This window comes from Monodon monoceros, unplaced genomic scaffold (assembly GCF_005190385.1).
Source record: "Monodon monoceros isolate NGI ecotype Baffin Bay Population unplaced genomic scaffold, NGI_Narwhal_1 Super_Scaffold_11, whole genome shotgun sequence".
Taxonomy (NCBI): Eukaryota; Metazoa; Chordata; class Mammalia; order Artiodactyla; family Monodontidae; genus Monodon; species Monodon monoceros.
Genome location: NW_021703767.1, coordinates 70,381,128 through 70,399,920, shown reverse-complemented (window position 1 = coordinate 70,399,920; position 18,793 = coordinate 70,381,128). Strand labels below are relative to the sequence as shown.

At 39.8% G+C, this 18,793-nt stretch overlaps 1 protein-coding gene across 6 annotated transcripts in view; it reads left to right on the top strand.

Moving 5' to 3' along the window:
- The window catches only part of SLC12A8 (solute carrier family 12 member 8), a 133,252-nt gene extending 116,381 nt beyond the window's left edge, over nucleotides 1–16,871 (top strand). For 5 of the 6 annotated variants that reach the window (XM_029215176.1, XM_029215174.1, XM_029215175.1 and 2 more), the window contains 4 exons: nucleotides 5,106–5,203; nucleotides 5,753–5,870; nucleotides 13,274–13,334; nucleotides 16,348–16,871. In XM_029215176.1, the coding sequence (XP_029071009.1) occupies nucleotides 5,106–5,203; nucleotides 5,753–5,870; nucleotides 13,274–13,334; nucleotides 16,348–16,513 (443 nt within the window). In that variant the 3' untranslated portion in view covers nucleotides 16,514–16,871. Of the gene's footprint in view, nucleotides 1–5,105; nucleotides 5,204–5,752; nucleotides 5,871–13,273; nucleotides 13,335–14,076; nucleotides 14,165–16,347 lie in introns of all 6 variants that reach the window. The other variant, XM_029215177.1, reaches the window with a different exon arrangement.
- Nucleotides 16,872–18,793: the final 1,922 nt, after the last annotated feature.

Here is an 18,793-nt window from a genome sequence, read left to right as displayed (position 1 = left end):
CCCAACCCACGCACAGATCTGCTGGCAGAGGGTGGAAGCCTTCTGGGCCACACGGACACAGGCCAGCTCCATGCTGGTAAGAACTGTGCTGGGGGTGGGAGCAGCTCAGGAAGAAGGCTGTAGGCTCTCACCGTCCTTACCTTCAGCTCCAGCAGTTTTTGAAAAAATAAACACTTCTTGGTTTGTTGTCTCCGTTTGGTAAATTTCTAGAGCCCCACGTGATTGTTTTTGATGATTTTGTCTAGCTGTATACCTGTCTCTTACGGAGAGGACTCACTGACCTCTTTACATTGTGGTAGCTGGAAGTCCCTCTGGTTCATTCTTTCTGGAGAGTGAGCTTTCAAGATGTAACAAGAAATATAAAACTGTCTAATTGCTCTGACTTAGTAAATCTGTTTGGGGGGATTGTATCTCAAGGAAACAACCCCAAACCAAACAACAAACCGTAAATATGTACAGGAGTCTCATAGCTGCATTGTTGGTGCTAATGACAACCTAGAAATAACTTAAATGTGCAGCATTTGGAAAGTGGTTAAAAGATTATAGAATCAACATGATAAGATCCCACATGAACCTGAAACATGATCCTTTGTGAACCACATCAACGCACATTCTTGGTTTGTACATGCCAGCTAGAACTATGTGTTTATTTATCCTGATAAAGGTATGGAGTGCATTTCCAGAGATGGTTTAATATTGATTTTTAAGTAATTTCTGTAAAATTATTTAAATTCGTGATTTTAAAAATTGACATAATGTCTTCCCCCTTCATGCTTAAAAAGTCTTTATTTCTGCATGAGTTTTGTGAACATAGAACTTGTTAGACATACCACTAGATTTTAAAAGACAATTTAATGTTATGCATTATGTTTATTATATTTGATTTTTTTTTTTTTGCGGTACGCGGGCCTCTCACTGTTGTGGCCTCTCCCGTTGCGGAGCACAGGCTCCGGACGCGCAGGCTCAGCGGCCATGGCTCACGGGCCCAGCCGCTCCGCGGCATGTGGGATCCTCCCGGACCAGGGCACGAACCCGTGTCCCCTGCATCGGCAGGCGGACTCTCAACCACTGCGCCACCAGGGAAGCCCTATATTTGATATTTTTAACATGCCTAATGCATGGTTCTGCTTACCTGTTTGTTTGTTTTGTGACTAAAGCTTGATAAAGTTGCCTTCCCAGTTGTTATTCTAGTACTTCTAACACGAGAAGCGGTCTCCTCTCACCACTAGTCTGTAAGACTTATTTCTTCTAGCATAATCCTTGAAAAGAGAAAAAAAATTCCTTCTGTCATTTTGGAAGGGTCTTGAAACCATAGCTGTTCAGAATTCTGAATAATTGTCCGCCTGCATTGTCTGTCATACCTATTCAGAGTCATTGAGCATCATTGACTGAATTCTCCCTTGCATTGCTGATGTGTAAAACTGCACTGTGCTTGCCTGGAAGACACACCCCTTCCTATGACTCTCCCTGGAGTTCCTCAGAAAACACATACACATACACACAACTCCCTTGGGTACAGTGTAATTGAGTTGGTGCAAGGTCAAGATCAAGTGTGAAACAGTGAGCTTAACATTTGGCAAACCTCAGAGAGGCAGAAATCTAAGTTCTTCACCAATAGTGTTTCTTCTTAATAATCAATGGAGCAGCTGTATTTCACTAAGCCTGTGATTGAAAAAATGCATCATGCATTGCACATGTTGAAAGTATACAATGTAATCAAAGACAATCTTAACAGTGTCTTTTCTTTTAAAAAAAAGAATAGAGCCATCAATTCAAATCAGTCATGCACCTTGGAAGAATTCTTTAAAATTTATTTTATTGAAGTATAGTTGCTTTATACTGTATTAATTTCTACTGTACAGCAAAGTGATTCAGTTATATGTATATATCCATTCTTTTTCATATTCTTTTCTATTACGGTTTATCACAGGATATTGAATATAGTTCCCTGTGCTATACAGTAGGACCTTGCTGTTTATCCAATATATGATAGTTTGCACCTGCTAATCCCAAACTCCCAATCCATACCTCCCTCACCCCCCTCCCCCTTGACAACCATGTCTGTGAGTCTATTTCTGTTTTGTAGATAAGTTCATTTGTGTCATATTTTAGATTCCACATATAAGTGATATCATTTGGTATTTGTCTTTCTCTGTCTGACGTCACTTAGTATGATAATCTCTAGGCCCATCCATGTTGCTGCACATGGCATTATTTCATTCATTTTTATGGCTGAGAAGTATTCCATTGTATATATACACCACATCTTCTTCATCCATTCATCTGTTGTTGGACATTTAGGTTGTTTCCATGTTTCGGCTATTGTGAATAGTGCTGCAATGAACGTAGGGGTGCATGTATCTTTTTGAATTATAGTTTTGTCCAGATACATGCCCAGGATTGGGATTGCCGGATCATATGCAACTCTATTTTTAGTTTTTTGAGGAACCTCCATACTGTTTTCCATAATGGCTGCACCAATCTACATTCCCACCAACAGTATAAGAGGGTTCCCTTTTCTCTACACCCTCTCCAGCATTTGTTATTTGTAGACTTTTTAATGATGGCCATTCTGACATATGAGGTGATACCTCATGGTAGTTTTGATTTGCATTTTCCTAATAATTAGCAATGATGAGCATCTTTTCACGTGCTTGTTGGCCATCTGTATGTCTTCTTTGGAGAAATGTCTATTTACGTCTTCTGGCAGAGTTTATTTTAATCCACAGTTAATAAGGAGACACTTCTTGAGCACTTCCTATACACAGACCCCTACATGCCTAGATTTGGTATTTAGAGATACAAAAGATGGCCCTTGCCCTCAAGATATGGAGGTATAAAAGATAAGTATAATAGTTGGAAGTATATGGTAAAGGCAGACATGTTGAGAGGATGAAGACTTCTCTGGGACCTAGGATGATTGGTCATTCGTTTAGCTTCACGTATGGGACATTTACTACATTCCAAGTGCTGTTCTAGGTGCTGGGGGTGGGGAACATGCTGAACAGACATAGAAGGTCTCTGCTGTCATTGAACTTGCATTCTAGCAGGAAAGACACATAATAAACAAGCAAACACACATACTGTGATGTCAGTAAGTGATAAATAGTATGATGAGTAATAAAGTGGGGTAACAGGATAGAGACTAGAGTGGGGAGGGTGGTTCTGTTTCAGATAGGTTTTTCAGAAAAGATCTCTTTGAGAAGAGGATATTTTAATGGAGAACTGAATTGTATAAAGCAGTGAACCGTGCAGAGATGTGGGAGAAGAATTATAGGCAGAGGAAATGGCATGTATAAAGGTACAGATGGAAATTGGATTGGCAAATTCCAAGAAGAGCAGAAGTCCAGCAGTGAGTGGAGAGGAGTGGGCGGGGGGAGAGAGGTAGGAGATGAGTATAGCAAGGAAAGCAGAGGTCAGTCCTGTGTAGGGCCATGCACTCCATGGTGATTATGACAGAAGGTCACGGAAGGTTGTAGCTAGAGGTGTGATATGATCAGATCCAGCCTTAAGAAGATCACTGGCTTCGTAAGGAATAGATTGTATAGAAGTAAGAGAAGGACCTAAAGCCTGTTTTGAGGTATATTAATTAAGGGAGGCTAAACTGCTATCACAAATAAACAAAAACACAGTGGCTCAAACACAATGGAAATTTATTTCTCACTTGCACTAACAGTCCAGGAAGGGTGTTCCAAATCAGTGGGAGGCTCTCCTCCATGCATTGCTTCAGGGACCCAGGCTCCTTCCATTTTTATGACTTCACCATCCCCTAAGTCCTTATAATGAGCAAAATCAAGACTGAGTTACCACGTTCTGATTTCGGACACAGAGAAGAGGCACACCTACTCTCTCAAAGACTCTGATGCAGAAGTGACACCACTTGTGTTCACATTCCATTGGTGAGAACTTAGTCACATGGCCACACCTAACTGCAATAAAGAAGAGTGCTGAGGACTGAATGAATGCTAGGATTCTCCAATACTTGGGGGTTGGAAGGAGGAGGTGATCCAGCAAAGGAGACTGAGAAGAAGTGGGCAGTGAGATAGGAGGAAAACTAGGAAACTGAGGCATCCTAGGAACCAAGAGAAGAATGTGTTTCAATAAGAAGAAAGTGATCACATGTGTCAGGTGCTATCTGAAAGGTCAAGTAAGATGAGGAGCTGACCATTGAATTTGAAAAGATTCAAGTCATTGCCAACCTTAGGTAGAGTCGTTTTAGTGGAATGGTATATACAACCCTAAAAGTAGGCTGAGGAAACAATGGAAGGTAGAAACCATATAGGCAATTCTTTTGAGAAGCTTTGCTATAAGGGAGACCAAAAAATAGGATAGTAGCTAAAGGGTGACCAGAAGGTATTTCTTTAGTTGGGAGAAATTACAGTGTATTTGTGTTTGATGGGGATGATCTAGTAGACTATGGAAGAATTGACGAAGCAAAAGCAAAGTCCTTGAGAGGGCACAAATACAGGGATGGGCCTTAGGTAGGAGCCAGAACTGTTCATCTACTCTGAAAACAGAAAGGCAGAAGAGAGGGTACAGATGAAAGTGGGTTGGTAGATTTGGTGATGAGAGGATATGAAAGCTGTCTTTTGAGAGGAGAGGTTGGAAATTTGTTACATCAGAGAGAAGGAGAATGAGTTGACTAGGTATAAGACTTCTGAGTGGTGCTGAAGCATGGAAGCAGATAACATATCCAAGGGAGTACTTGCTGAGAGTCTTGGATCACGGAATCTAAGCTAGGTAAGAGGGTAGTGAAAAGAGGAGGTAGGTGATAGGAAGCAAAAACATACTAGGGCAAGTTGACTGAAGGTCCCTCTGTGGTCTATGAGTAGTTGGGGTGGGAGACAGCAGAGCGAATGAGAAAAAATGGAGGTGATGGGCTGAGAGTAAATTGATTGAAATCACGATTTAGGAGGTGTAAGCTTTCTGGTAAAGACAAGCCTCAGTTGTGGCAAAGGGCATTAATGGTTGAAATGAGTGGAAGTTGTCTTTTAGGCTGAGTTACAAAATTGGAGAAGAGGAGCTCATAAGTATTTGCTAATAAAAATACTAGAGGGTTTGGTAACAAATTAGTAACCAAGGATTTTGGCTCATTTATTTTTTAGATTTCTTCCTAAAGTCCAGGCTCCAGGAACAAGATATCCAGAGGAGACCAACTTCTTTCTACACTCGCATATGCAACCCCTGGGTCTCCCTGTTGGGGGTGAGTAAGTTCATTTTGATCTCAACTGTCCTTGAGACTTAATTCAGGTGGATACATGTGTGATCTTGTGGTGGGAGTTGGGGGAGGAAAGAGGAGTCTCATTAGGAGCAATGTGATTTAACTGCCTGTTATATTAGAATTTAGATGAGGCTACATATGGCAAGATTACGTTTAATGAACCACTTATTTTAATCAATGGTTTACTTTTTAAATAATTAATCATCCCTGATAAACTCTGAGTCACCTAGTTTCTAGATACACCATATTAGCATAATTTTACTCTAACTTGTTTCTCCTAGAAAGGAGTAGAACAAGGACCTAGGATAGAATGTCTATTTATTGATTGTTTTGATTAGAGGGTACTTTCAGGATAATGTCTTCTCAAATATCGAGGGGTTTTTTGAATTATGAGTGAACTTCAATTATTCAGACTTATAGAGTGTTCAGAGGTTGACGAGAGGACTGTTGTTTCGTAAGGCCCTAGCCTTGTGGCTTGCTTACTGTGTGTTTAAACCATTAGCTGACTTGCACTTCCTTCTGTTTCCACAGGCTGTTGGGTCCCTTCTCATCATGTTTGTGATCCAGTGGGTCTACACCCTGGTTAACATGGGTGTTGCTGCCATTGTGTATCTCTACATTGGTTGGACCAGTTCTGGGCTTCACCTTGGTAAGCAACAGAGTCATTTTGCTACCACCTCCTTTCTTCTCTTTTAGCATTTATTGAAAAAAACCTGTTTCGAACACCTACTAAATGCCAACACTGACTCAGATACAAATCCCGCTTTCAAGGAGCCGACAGTCTAGGAGAAAAAATATGGCATGCGCGTAAACGATAACAAATGAAAAATAATAATAAATCGTGAGGTTTGTAAGACATGTAGAAGTAAAATGGATGACAACAATAGCACAAGGGCCAGGAGGGAAGAAATGGGGATATACTGTTGGAAGTTTCTTATAGTATATGTGAAGTACTAAAATATCACTTAAAGGTAGACTGTGATAAGTTAAAAATGTGTACTACAAACCCTAAAGCAACTACTAAACTACCAGTATACCTTGGAAATATTGTGAGTTCAGTTCCAGATCACTGGAATATTGCAATAATGCGAGTCAGACAAATATTTTTGTTTCCTAGTACATATAAAAGTTACGTTTACACTATACGGTAGTCTGTTAAGTATGCAATAGCATTATGTCTTAAAAAACAATGTGCATAACTTAATTTTAAAATACTTCATCGCTAAAAAAGGCTAACCATCATCTGAGCCTTCATCAAGTCATAATAGTAACATTAAAGATGACTGATCGCAGATCACCATGAGAAATATAATAATAATGAAAAAGTTTGAAATATTGTAAGAATTACCAAAATGTGACACAGACACAGAGAGTGAGCAAATGCTGTTGGGGAAATGGCCCTGATAGACTTGCTTGATCCAGGGTTGCCACAAACCTTCAACTTGTAAAAGATGCAATACTGGGAAGCACAGTAACAAAGTCCAGTAAAATGAGGTATGCCTCTAACACAGCAAAGAATTACAAGTAATAAGTCAATAAAGGGGATAAAATTGAATTAAAAATACTCAGATCAATGTTAATTAGAAAAAAGAGAAAAAGATAATAGACCAAAAACAAATAGCAAGGTGGTTTATATAAATCTAGCCATATCAATAACCACACTAATTTTAAATAGTCTAAACACTCCCAATCAAGGACTTCCTTGGTGGCGCAGTGGTTAAGAATCCACCTGCCAATGCAGGGGACACGGGTTTGAGCCCTGGTCCGGGAAGATCCCACATGCCGTGGAACAACTAAGCCCGTGTGCCACAACTACTGAGCCTGCGCTCTAGAGCCCATGAGCCACAACTACTGAAGCCTGCGTGCCACAACTACTGAAGCCCATGCACCTAGAGCCCGTGCTCCATGACAAGAGAAGCCACCACAACGAGAAGCCCGAGCACCACAATGAAGAGTAGCCCTAACTCGAGGCAACTAGAGAAAGCCCACGTGCAGCAACGAAGACCCAACAGAGCCAAAAATAAAAATAAATTAAAAATTTTTTAAAAGATAATTAAAAAAATAAAATGAAATAAACACTCCCAATTAAAAGGTCTAAGCACTGAGATTGTCAGATTGAATAAAAAGGCATGATCCAACTATATGCTATCTACAAGAAACCTACTTTCAATATAAAGACACAAATAAGTTAAAAGTAAAAGGATGGAAAAAAGATATATCATGGTAAGATAAATCAGACAAAGCTGGAGTGACTATATTAACATCAGACAAAGTAGATTTCAGAGAAAAGAATATTACCAGGGATAAAGAGGGTCATTTCATAAAGACAAAGGGAAAATTAATCAAGAGGACATAATAAATCTTAACATTTATGCACTTAAAAACAGAGCTTTGAAATATAAAAAACAAAGCCTGATAGATCTGCAATAATAAGTAGAAAAATTCTCGATTATAGTCATAGATTTCAACACCTCTCTCTCAATAATTGATAAAACAAGTAGGCAAAAAATCAGTAGGGCTTTAGAAGACTTGAATAATGTTATCAATAAACATGGCCAAATTGATATTTATAGAATATTCTACCTAACAACAGCAGAATATATATTTTTAAGTGCACATGAAACATTTACGAGCATAAACCTTATTCTAGGACATGTTTTAAAGCCTCAGAAAGTTTAAGGGTATTCAAGTCAATTCAAGAACAAAAGGGGAAGTAAATTAGAAATAAATACCAGAAAGATATCTGGAAGATTCCCAAATATTTAGAAACTAAAGAACACTGAATAACACTAAATGACTAAGAACACTAAGGAGCACTAAGTAAACTAAAGAAACTAAATAACTCATGGTTCAAAGGAGAAATAAGTAAAATTAAAAAGTATTTGAACAGAATGAAAATGAAAATATAACATCAAAATTGTGGGACGCAGATAATTCACTACTTAGAGGGAAATTTACTGCGTCAAATGCTTATATTAGAAAAGAAAACAATGTCTCAAAATAATAACCCCAGTTTCCCACTTAAGAAACTAGAGAAAAAGAACAAATTAAACCCAAGTAAGAAGAAACAGGGAAACCATGAAGATCAAAGTAGAAATCAATAAAATATAAAACAGGGAAAAATAGAGAATGCCAGTGAAACAAAAAGCTGGTTATGTGAGATCAATAAAATTAACAAACCTCTACCCAGACTGATCAGAATAAAAGGAGAGGAAACACAAGTGCTCAACACCAGGAGTGAGAGAAATGACATGACTGGAGAGTCTACAGACATTAAAAAGGAAAATAAGGAAGTGTTTTAAACAGCTTTATGCAATAACTTTGACAGATGAATTGGACAAATTCCTCAAAAGATACAAACTATCAAATATCAAAGCTCACTCTAGAAGACATATAGGGCTGTTTAGGTCATCTATGAAAGAAATTAAACTTGTCATTAAAAAACCTTCCCATAAAGAAAACCTTGGGCCCAGATGGCGTCACTAATGAAACCTATCTAACACTTAAGGAAGAGAGAATATCAGTTTGATACAAATGCTTCAGAAGACTGCACACCAATATCCCTCATGAACATAGATATAAAACTTCTTAACAAGACTTTAACAAATTGAATACAAAATAATATAAAAAGCATAATAATACATCATAACCAAATGGGTTGTCCTAGGAATTCAAGGTTAGTTTAACATTCTCCCTCTCTCTTTTTTTAAATTTTTATTGGCCTATAGTTGCTTTACAGTGTTGTATTAGTTTGTGTCTGTACAGCAAAGTGAATCAGTTCTATGTATACATATATCCCCTCTTTTTTGGATTTCCTTCCCATTTAGGTCACCACAAAGCATTGAGTAGAGTTCCCTGCGCTATACAGTAGGTTCTCATTAGTTATCTATTTTAGTTATCTATCAGTTCTCAGTAGTTATCTGTTTTGTACGTAGTAGTGTATATATGTCAATCCCAATCTCCCAATTCATCCCACCTCTCCTTCGCCCCCTTGGTGTCCATAGATTTGTTCTCTACGTCCGTGTCTCCATTTCTGCTTTGCAAATAGGTTCATCTGTACCATTTTTCTAGATTCCACATATATGCATTAATATACAATATTTGTTTTTCTCTTTCTGACTTACTTCATTCTGTATGACAGTCTCTAGGCCCTGGTTTAACATTCTTAATCAATCAATGTAATTCACCATATTTACAGACTAGAAGAAGAAAACTACAAAACATTTTGAGAGGAAATTAAAGAAGAAATTAAAGAAATAAATGAAGATTTATACTATATTCATGAATCGAAGGTTCAATTCAATATTCTTAAGATGACATTTCACCTCAGAATTTTCTATAGATTAGATATAATCCCAATCAAAATCACAGCTGCCTTTTTTGTAGAAATTGGAAAGCAGATCCTAAAGTATTTATATGGAAATTCAAAGGACCTAGAATAGCCCAAGCAACTTTGTAAAAGAAAAACAAAGTTGCAAGACTTAACACTACCTGATTTCAAAACTAACTGTAAAGCTAAAGTAATCAAGACAGCATGGTATTGGAATCAAGATAGATTAAAAAAATCAATGGACAGAGTAGAGAGTCCAGAAATTGCAAAGGCAATTCAGTGGAGGAAAAAAATAGTCTTTTCAGCAAATGCTGCTGGAACAATTGGAAATCCACAAGCAAAAAACAAACTTCATACATCATACAATGTAAAAATAGCTCCAAATGGATCCTAGAAAATATAGGGAAAAATTTGTGACTATGAGTGAGACCAAGATTTTTTAGATACAACACCAAAAGCAGGAAAAAATATTGATAAATTGGACTTCATCAAAATTAAGGACTGTTCCTCCAAACACACCGGTAAAGGAATGCAAAGGCAAGCCATAGACTATGAGAAAATATTAGCAAATCACATGTTTGAAAAGGACTTGTACCTAGAATATATAAAAACCCTCAAAACTCAGTAATAAGAAAACAACAAAAAATTTTAAATGGGCATAAGTTTTAAATAGGTTTCAGCAAAGAACATATATGGTTGACAAATAAGCACGTGAAAAGGTATTCAGTGTGATTAGTCATTAAGAAATGCAAATTAAAACCACACTATAATATTATTATACACCTATCAGGGTGATTAAAATTAAAAATACTGATCATGCCAAATGTTGGCAAGGATGTGGAGCAGCTAGAGCTATCATATATAGCTGATGAAAATGTAAAAATAATACGATCACTTCGTGAAACCATTTGGCAGTGTATTAAAAAATATATATATCTGCTATATGAATTAGCGACCGTACTCCTAGGTATTTACCAAAGAGAATTAAAAGCATACGGGCATACAAAAACGTGTATATGAATATTTATAGCAGCTTAGTTTGTAATAGTCAAAAACTGAAAACAGTTCACATGTCCATCAACAGGTTACTCTGTAAGTATAGTGTAGCCATACAACGGAATACTATTCCGTAATAAAACGAATGAACTATCGATATATGCAATAGCATGAATCTCAAAATAACTGTGCTGAGTGAAAGAAACCAGAAAAAATGAGTACATAATGTAATATTTTACATATATACATATGTAATTATTAAAAATGCAAACTAATCTCTAATGACAGCACTATCAGTGGTTGCCTTTGGATGAGGGTGGGAGTGTGGATATGAGGGAGGGAGGTCTTATGAAGTGGCTTGAGGGAGTTTTTGGAGGGGATGGATATGTTCATTATCTTGCTTTTAGTGATGATTTCACAGTATACGCATGTGTCAACACTTACCAAATTGTACACTTTAAATGCATGTAGTTTGTTCTAAAAATGTACCTGGGATTTGTTTTTATCAGGTATGATAAGACACACAGACACAGAAATTATTATCATGAAGAAAGAAGTTTATACTCACAGATCCCTAGGAACAGGAGGGTCATGCAGGGCCACAGCGGAGAGGACCAGGGTTGGTCAGGAGGCAAAAGAGGAAGTGGGGAGAGCATGGCCCATAGCCTTTATTAGGCTTTTAGTGGGAAAGAATGGACAAGGCAGGTAGATAGCTGAATAAGTTTAGGATTAGGTAGTTTGAATAATTTCAGGGAACTCTAGGTTATAGGGGGTGGTCTCTAGTTGTCTGGTTTTTGGCCCTGGGGTGATTTAAGGTAGGGGAATATTGGCTTGATGTGTGAGAGCTTGATAAAGGAGATGGTTGGGGGCGCGGGCTCTGGATTGGTCGGTTTGTATATCAAAGGTGTGCTCATAGGGGAGTTGTTTCCTATCTCTAGGAATTAGCACCTCTAGAATCAAGACCCCAAGTGCCAGATCACCAAGAATAAAGAAAGGAAGGGGCTTCCCTGGTGGCACAGTGGTTGAGAGTCCGCCTGCCGATGCAGAGGACACGGGTTCGTGCCCCGGTCCCGTAGGATCCCGCATGCCGCGGAGCGGCTGGGCCCGTGAGCCATGGCCGCTGAGCCTGCGCGTCTGGAGCCTGTGCTCTGCGGCGGGAGAGGCCACAACAGTGAGAGGCCCGCGTACCGCAAAAAAAAAAAAAAAAAGAATAAGGAAAGGAAGAAAATATTATCAATACTGTATGTCAGTTATTCCTCAATAATAAAGCTGTTTTAAAAATACATTCAACAGCCCTTTTCATCAAAATTCTACAATGTCCCAATTTTTAAAATAAAGTAATTATGTAGTTTTAAGTCCTAACTAAATCAGATGGACCATAACAATCCAGGCAAAATGAAAAAAAATGCTTCCAAATTAGAATAGTCTGATATACATTTCTGAAAGAAATGCGCTTCAAACACTTGAATCACATGTACATTAAAAATAATGCTTTAGAAAAAGTCATACTAAGGGTCCTTATATCAGCTAATTTAATGGAGAAAATATATTTTAATTAACATAGTGATTACATCAGTGATTGCTTCTGAATTTCTTAGAAGTTAGTTTGATCCTAAGAAATTTAAATATTTCCCAGAAATTTATTTACAGGAAAGTATGAAATCAAATTTCAGGCCAATCTTCATCTAAAATTTAGATAATTTAGAATCTAAATGAGCATCAATAGGTAGGACCAGTTAATAGAATATTTATGTTTATTTTCTAAATACATGTTAGCAGCTGCATACTGTTGGCATTAGTCAAGATTCTAACATAAGCCTCTTAAAATAATGCTCACTTCCTGATCATATATTGAACATGATCTAATTAACCAGTTTTCAACCAGCCATATATATATATATATACACACACACACACACACACACTCACACATATATATATAAAATATGAATATGGTGGAGTGAGTATATATAATTTGGAAAAGCACTTTATAAAATTACGTTTCATTTGCTTTCCTAAAGTTATATATAATTCATTTTGTGAGATTTTTAAAAAACTCACACCAAAGGAGAAATGGATTTAAATAAAAAGCTTTTTAAACAAAGTTGATAAACCATATTCAAACCACAGTGCGTCTGATGTCAGGATATTTGGTCACTGTCAACAACAATCTCACTTCAGACTTCAGCACTAACATTTCCACATGCTATTCCACAGGCGCTATTTGATTCACCCAGCACCTGAAGAAAACTTCCTAAGGGCCAGATCCTGTGGCTGTTGTGCTGTGTGTGTTACCAGATGAAAAAGATGTGCTTCCTGGCCTCAAAGAGTGTATGGTCTAGTAGGGGACTTTATAGTGTCTACTTAAACACATAATCAGTTTGAATCTAAGGAAAAAAATTATCAAAATTTAAAAAAATTAAAAATTCCAAAGACTGAAGTTAGCAAGTCCTGTGCTGCTTTCTCTATAGATGCATTCAGTTTCTTTCTTGGGATTTTGGAGTTTAGAAATCAACTTTTGGAAACTACATATAAGTATGAAGTCCTTAGCAGGTTGCTGTCAGAGTATTACAATGAATGTTGTTTGGTTAGACTGAAAAAGGAAAAAAAATTTTTTTGTGCTATTGTGTGTGTGTCAGGGGATGTATATTTATCCCATTAAACCTGGGATTCTAGATGCATACGTAGAGCCTTCATAAATATTTATGTCTATGTCTTCCCTGCAGGTTTAGCCTCCAACTTCAGCCTTTTCAGATGGATGAGGTCTCTTCTGATCCCCTCCTACAGGTCTGTGCCAATCTGGGGCCAGGATGAGGGGCTGGGATGTGCTAAGGGTGTTTCATTTCTTGCTGGGCTTGGGTGAACTGTGGTGTGAATACCTGACGATTGAGAACCTCAAGGAAACTCAGACTGCTCCTCACAGCCCTCCACCACCCAGCCTCCCTGCTTTAGCTTCTCAGAAGCTTCCTTTGGCCCATGTCTTCTTGTCTTCTTATCCTCAGGAATCATGAACAGAGGCTTTCTTTAGAATCTGGTTGCAGAGTGATATAAGTCAAGAGAGTTACTCTCAGTGAGTTCACAGTGTAAGACACACTAGCCTTAGTACTCACACACAAGACCAAGGCCCAGAGAACTCCCATTCTTCCATCTCAAGTCAGAGGTAGTTGACATGACTGTATTGGTGAAAGTGCAGAGGCCAAGTACAGAAACAGAGTAGCGATCCTGCAGGATTTCTGTGGGACCTCCGTGTTCAAATATTCAGGGAAAGGGAAGAACAGACTTTCCTGAGAAACAGGAGAAGGCCTCACAGGGAAGGTAAGCTTTCATGAGTGCCCTAATCTCTCTCTTCCTCCTCTACCCTTCCAGTGCCAATGCGTCCTCACCTTTGAAGGCCTCAAGACTCTGGAAATTACCTCCCTCCCCTTTCAATATCAGTGAGGGGCCAAAGCTACAGGCTGGGAAAATCCAGGCAGAACCCAACTAAGTGTTTATTTGGTTTCATTTTGTTGGTTTGTTTTTGAAACTCTAGAAGTCTGGGTTGCCCTTGCCGATATTTACACCTTCCACGCCCAGACGTTGCTGATGGATTATGGGACCCTTTCCCATTGATCCCAGATGTAAGTTCAGAATTTTTTTCCCCATTTTCTTTTATTGTGGTAAAACACACATACCATAGAATTTTTTAAAGTATACAGTTTAATGGTATTAAGTACATTCATACTGTTATGAGGCGTCACCTCCAAGCACCTCCAGAACTCTTCATCTTGCAAAATGGAAACTCTATACCCATTGAACAATAACTCCCCATTTCTCCCTCCCAAGAATCCTTCTTAAGACAACTTTTTATAAGCACTGCCAATCTGTTCAAGTTGGCCCAAGAAATGAAGGCTGGATGCTAGATCCAGCACCAAATGATGATGAAAGGAGCAGGAAACCAACAGGGAGAGGGCTGGCAGGGAGAGTGCTGTGTAGGGGGGTAATTCCCTGCTGTTTGCTTGGAAGCTGGGCTAAATGTCCTGTATGGAGCTGTGGTGTGGGTGTGTCACCTCTCTGCCTCTCTTCCAGGCTGAGGCACCAGGTTGGGTGACTCAGATCACAACACTGATCTGAGATCACTGCACTGATCCATTTTCCCCAGCCTCCTAGGCCTGAGGGCAAGTAGAGTTTAAGTGGAAATAGATTCTGTGTGAAAGCTGCCTGCAGATTCTGGAGCTACAGCTGGTGTGTGGTTGAGAGTATTTGGCCTTATCTGATTTTACATGAATGTTTTTAGGTATTGTAGGCTTTGAAAGCCTGCAAATGACCATGGGAGGTCACTACTCTTTTTTGGACTCTGAATTTCTGCAATTTCACCTCTGAGATCACTGTTGCGCAATGTGGAAAGAAGAATGTATTAGGAGGAGATCATTCTTAGAAAAGGGCAGTACTTTGGCTGGAAGAGAACCTAGTCCACACTATTCATAGCTCTGTGAGCTTGTGGAGTGCTTGGTGGAGGCCTCAGCTAAGTCTCAGTGTCAAATTTGCTGGCCTCATCATGGTGACTGAGCGATATTTTGTGATGGTTGTTCAGGAGGGTGAAAGGACTAAGAAATGGTGATCCATTTAAAAGTAGAAATTGGTAGCTGTGTTTTCTCTTTTGTAATTTTGAGTATTTTTCACACCTGTTGCCCCAGATGCTCTTCAAAACCAAAGAAGAATAATATTGTAGGGTGTTTTGGGCGAAGGAATTTGGCTGTTACTTCCTCTGTTACACCTACAGTTCCCAGAATTATGTGAAATTAAGCCTGACCTTAAGAAACAAGCAGCTGCAAAGCCTTAGTCGTGTGATCCAAACTCCTATAACAGCACGGTTTTCTAGTCAGTGAAGCTTTCTGCTTAAGTTCCACAGATTTATAACAAGGTTTCTACCAGTTTTTTACAACTATCAAATAAATATATTCCTTATTTAAACAGTTGAGCGCTGCTACTTATAAAGCAAATGATTCTCTCAGGGTAAAGTTTTAAGAGAAAAATCTATGCCTAAGGTGTGATTTCAGGACCTAGCATAGGCGGAAGGAACTAGAAGGGGCCTGAGAAGGTGAGGAAATAGAGGCACAAGGAGGTGAAGAGGTTTGCCTGAGGCCACTAACATGATTCGTGGCAGAGCTGTGACTGTCTCTGTCTTCTATAGATACCCTGGCTGCCAGGATGGTCTTTCCTTACTCCTTTCTGCTGTCAGCAGTTTCTTCACGCATCGCTAACATGTTTCTTTACCAGTTGATTCCAACTCCAACTCTTCTGCGGACCCTTCAGTGACAATGGCATCCGTATTGGGACTCGCTCTTTGCCTTAGGCGAGCTTGGTACCAAAAGCCCTTGCACTTGACCGTGTAGCTGCTTGCTCTGTAAACCTTGGCTCTGGAAATCGTTCCTCCCTCAACTTTCTTTCCAGTGAACCAAAGAGAAGGTTTCTCTTTTCTCCTCACCCCAGCTTTCCAGCCTCTCCATTCCATTATTTCATTTGACAAGAAAGCCAAGTAAAGCTACAGAGCCCCAACACAACAGCATTTGGAAGGTTATTTTTACAGTTTTATACATTTCTACTAAAAGAAGGTAAATTTCACTCTTTGATGCTTATTTCTCATACTTTGGGTTCGTGAAGTATTGTACATATAGCTTTCAACAGTTATGTTGTTTAATACATGTTTATTAATAAACACGACATTTTTGCAAATCATTTCTCCATCCCAGAGGAGACTTACCGCCACTGGTTAACGTTTGGTCTTTCCTTCTGACCGTCCTCCGTGTTTCTCTCACCAAAGGAACCTGCGATCCCACCAAGAGCAGATAATTTTGGCGCCGTCCCTGGCTAGGGTTGACATGGAGATGACTCAGCTCACCCAGGAGAACGCAGACTTCGCCACCCGGGATCGCTATCACCACTCCTCCCTCGTGAGCCGGGAACAGTTGATGATACCTCAGTACTAGAGTACTGAGTCGTCAGTACTAGGCAGCCTGGGACCCTCCCCTCGTGTAGCTGTCCAGGGTACAGTGGACGCAAATCCCAGAACCTTTGTGAAGCTGGTTCTCCTTGGTAAGAAACTCAAAGACCTGTCCTCCCCCTGTCATTTTGGATGATGGAAATGTGCATTCTGGTCTGGAGCACCACGGCTAACCAGGGGACCCACTGCAATGGCGGTGGCCCCTGAAACACGCCTCCAGTCTGAAGGGCTCCATGTGGACCCCAAGACTTGCAGGTGTCCAGACCAGATTGCTTGTTCTGAGTGCCACAATAAATGGTTATTTTAAATTTTATTTTATTATTTGTTCCTTGAATAAATAATATGCTTACATGGTTCCAAACCCCAAAGTAGAATCGTATATGTAGTGAAAAGTCTCCCTCCCATCCTTGTTTGTCATCTGCTCAGTTCCTACCCCCTACCCCAGAGATAACCACTCTTCTTAGATAACGGTCCCCACATTTCGTTACGAATGTACAAGCAAATAGGAATGTGGATTTTTATTACTCCCTTTTCATCCACAAAAGGTAGCGTATCATACATGTGTTCTGTACCTTGCCTTTCCTCTTAACAATCTATCTTGGAGACATTTCCATATCAATACATATGCTGTTTCCTCCTTCTTTTTCATTATATGAATGTGCTATACTTTATTTCATCAGTTCCACAATGATGGCATTTGGATTGTTTCCAGTCTTTTACTATTACAGTCAGTTCTACAGTGAATAATCGTGTTCATATGTACAAGCATGATGAATATCTCTAGGATAAACTCCCAAAAGTGGAATTGCAAGATCAAAAGGTACATGCATTTGTAAGCTATTATTGTTTAGTGAAGGTCTTTTTAATTAAAAAGTTAAATTACCATGAATTACTTAATGGTGACTCAACATTCTCAAAAGCACGTGTGGTGCCCCACGCTCTGGACACCTTTGCAGCTGTTTTGCAGTATGAACACATGAGGGGACAGGACAGTTTTGGTGCCTCTATGAGCTCAGTGTGGCATTCATCACAGGCATCCAGTCTGGGGGCCAGGGCCCTGGCTGTGCCTACATGAGTTCAGCCCTGGCCCAGAGTTGGTGGTTTCACCACTGAACCATGGAGGGATCAGTTCTGACCTCTTTCTTCTGTAATAGAGCTTCTCAAAGTCAGTGTGCTAAGAAACCTGGGAGGCTTGTTAAAAGTGCACATTTCTGCAGCTCAATACTGGAGGTGAAGCTTGGGGGTGAGTCGTGGACTTTACTTTTTTTTTTTTTTTTTTGCGGTACGCAGGCCTCTCACTGTTGTGGCCTCTCCCGTTGCGGAGCACAGGCTCCGGATGCGCAGGCTCAGCGGCCATGGCTCACGGGCCCAGCCGCTCCGCAGCATGTGGGATCCTCCCGGACCGGGGCACGAACCCGTGTCCCCTGCATCGGCAGGCGGACTCTCAACCACTGTGCCACCAGGGAAGCCCCATGGACTTTACATTTTTAATGAGTGCCTCAGGTGACTCAACACAGGTGACCCTTGGACACCATTTTGAAAAATGTTGACCTGTTGGGTGAAATGGGCTTAAAGTAAGTTGGGGGTGGGAATGTCATGATTAGGGGCCAGTTAGGTCTCAACCTTCTCTCTTAGAAAGTGAGATCTGTTGATAGTTTACGCTTACTATTCACAGTGAGATCTAGTTTATAATTACTGTTCATGCACTTTTGGGGTTAAATACCAGACTTCCAAACATCATTAGAAACAATGTAAAGAAAGCAAACACTGAGTTAACTATAGGCATATGGGGAATCATTAAAGACAATATTCATGAAGGGCTGAGCTAGTGTCCTCTGAAGGCCCTTTTGAAGAAGAAGCCACACTAGTTTCCTGTAGCTGCTGTAACAAATTACGCAAACTGAGTAGCTTAAATCAACAGAAACTTATTCCCTCACAGTTCTGGAGACCAGATGTCCAAAATCGGTATCACTGAGCTGAAATCAAGGTGTTAGCAGGACTCTGCTCCCTCCAGAGGCTCTAGGGGAGAATTTGATCCTTGCGTGTTCCAGCTTCTGGTGGCTGCCGGCATTCTGTGACTCGTGGCCACATCACTCCCATCTTTAAGACCAGCATCTTCAAATCTCTCTCAGTGTGACCACACTGCCTTCTCCTGTGTGCACCTGACGTGGGCCTCTGCCTCCCTCTTATAAGGATACATGTGATTGCATTTAGGGTCCACCCAGATAATCCAGGATGATCTCCTCCTCTCAAGAGTCTTAACTTC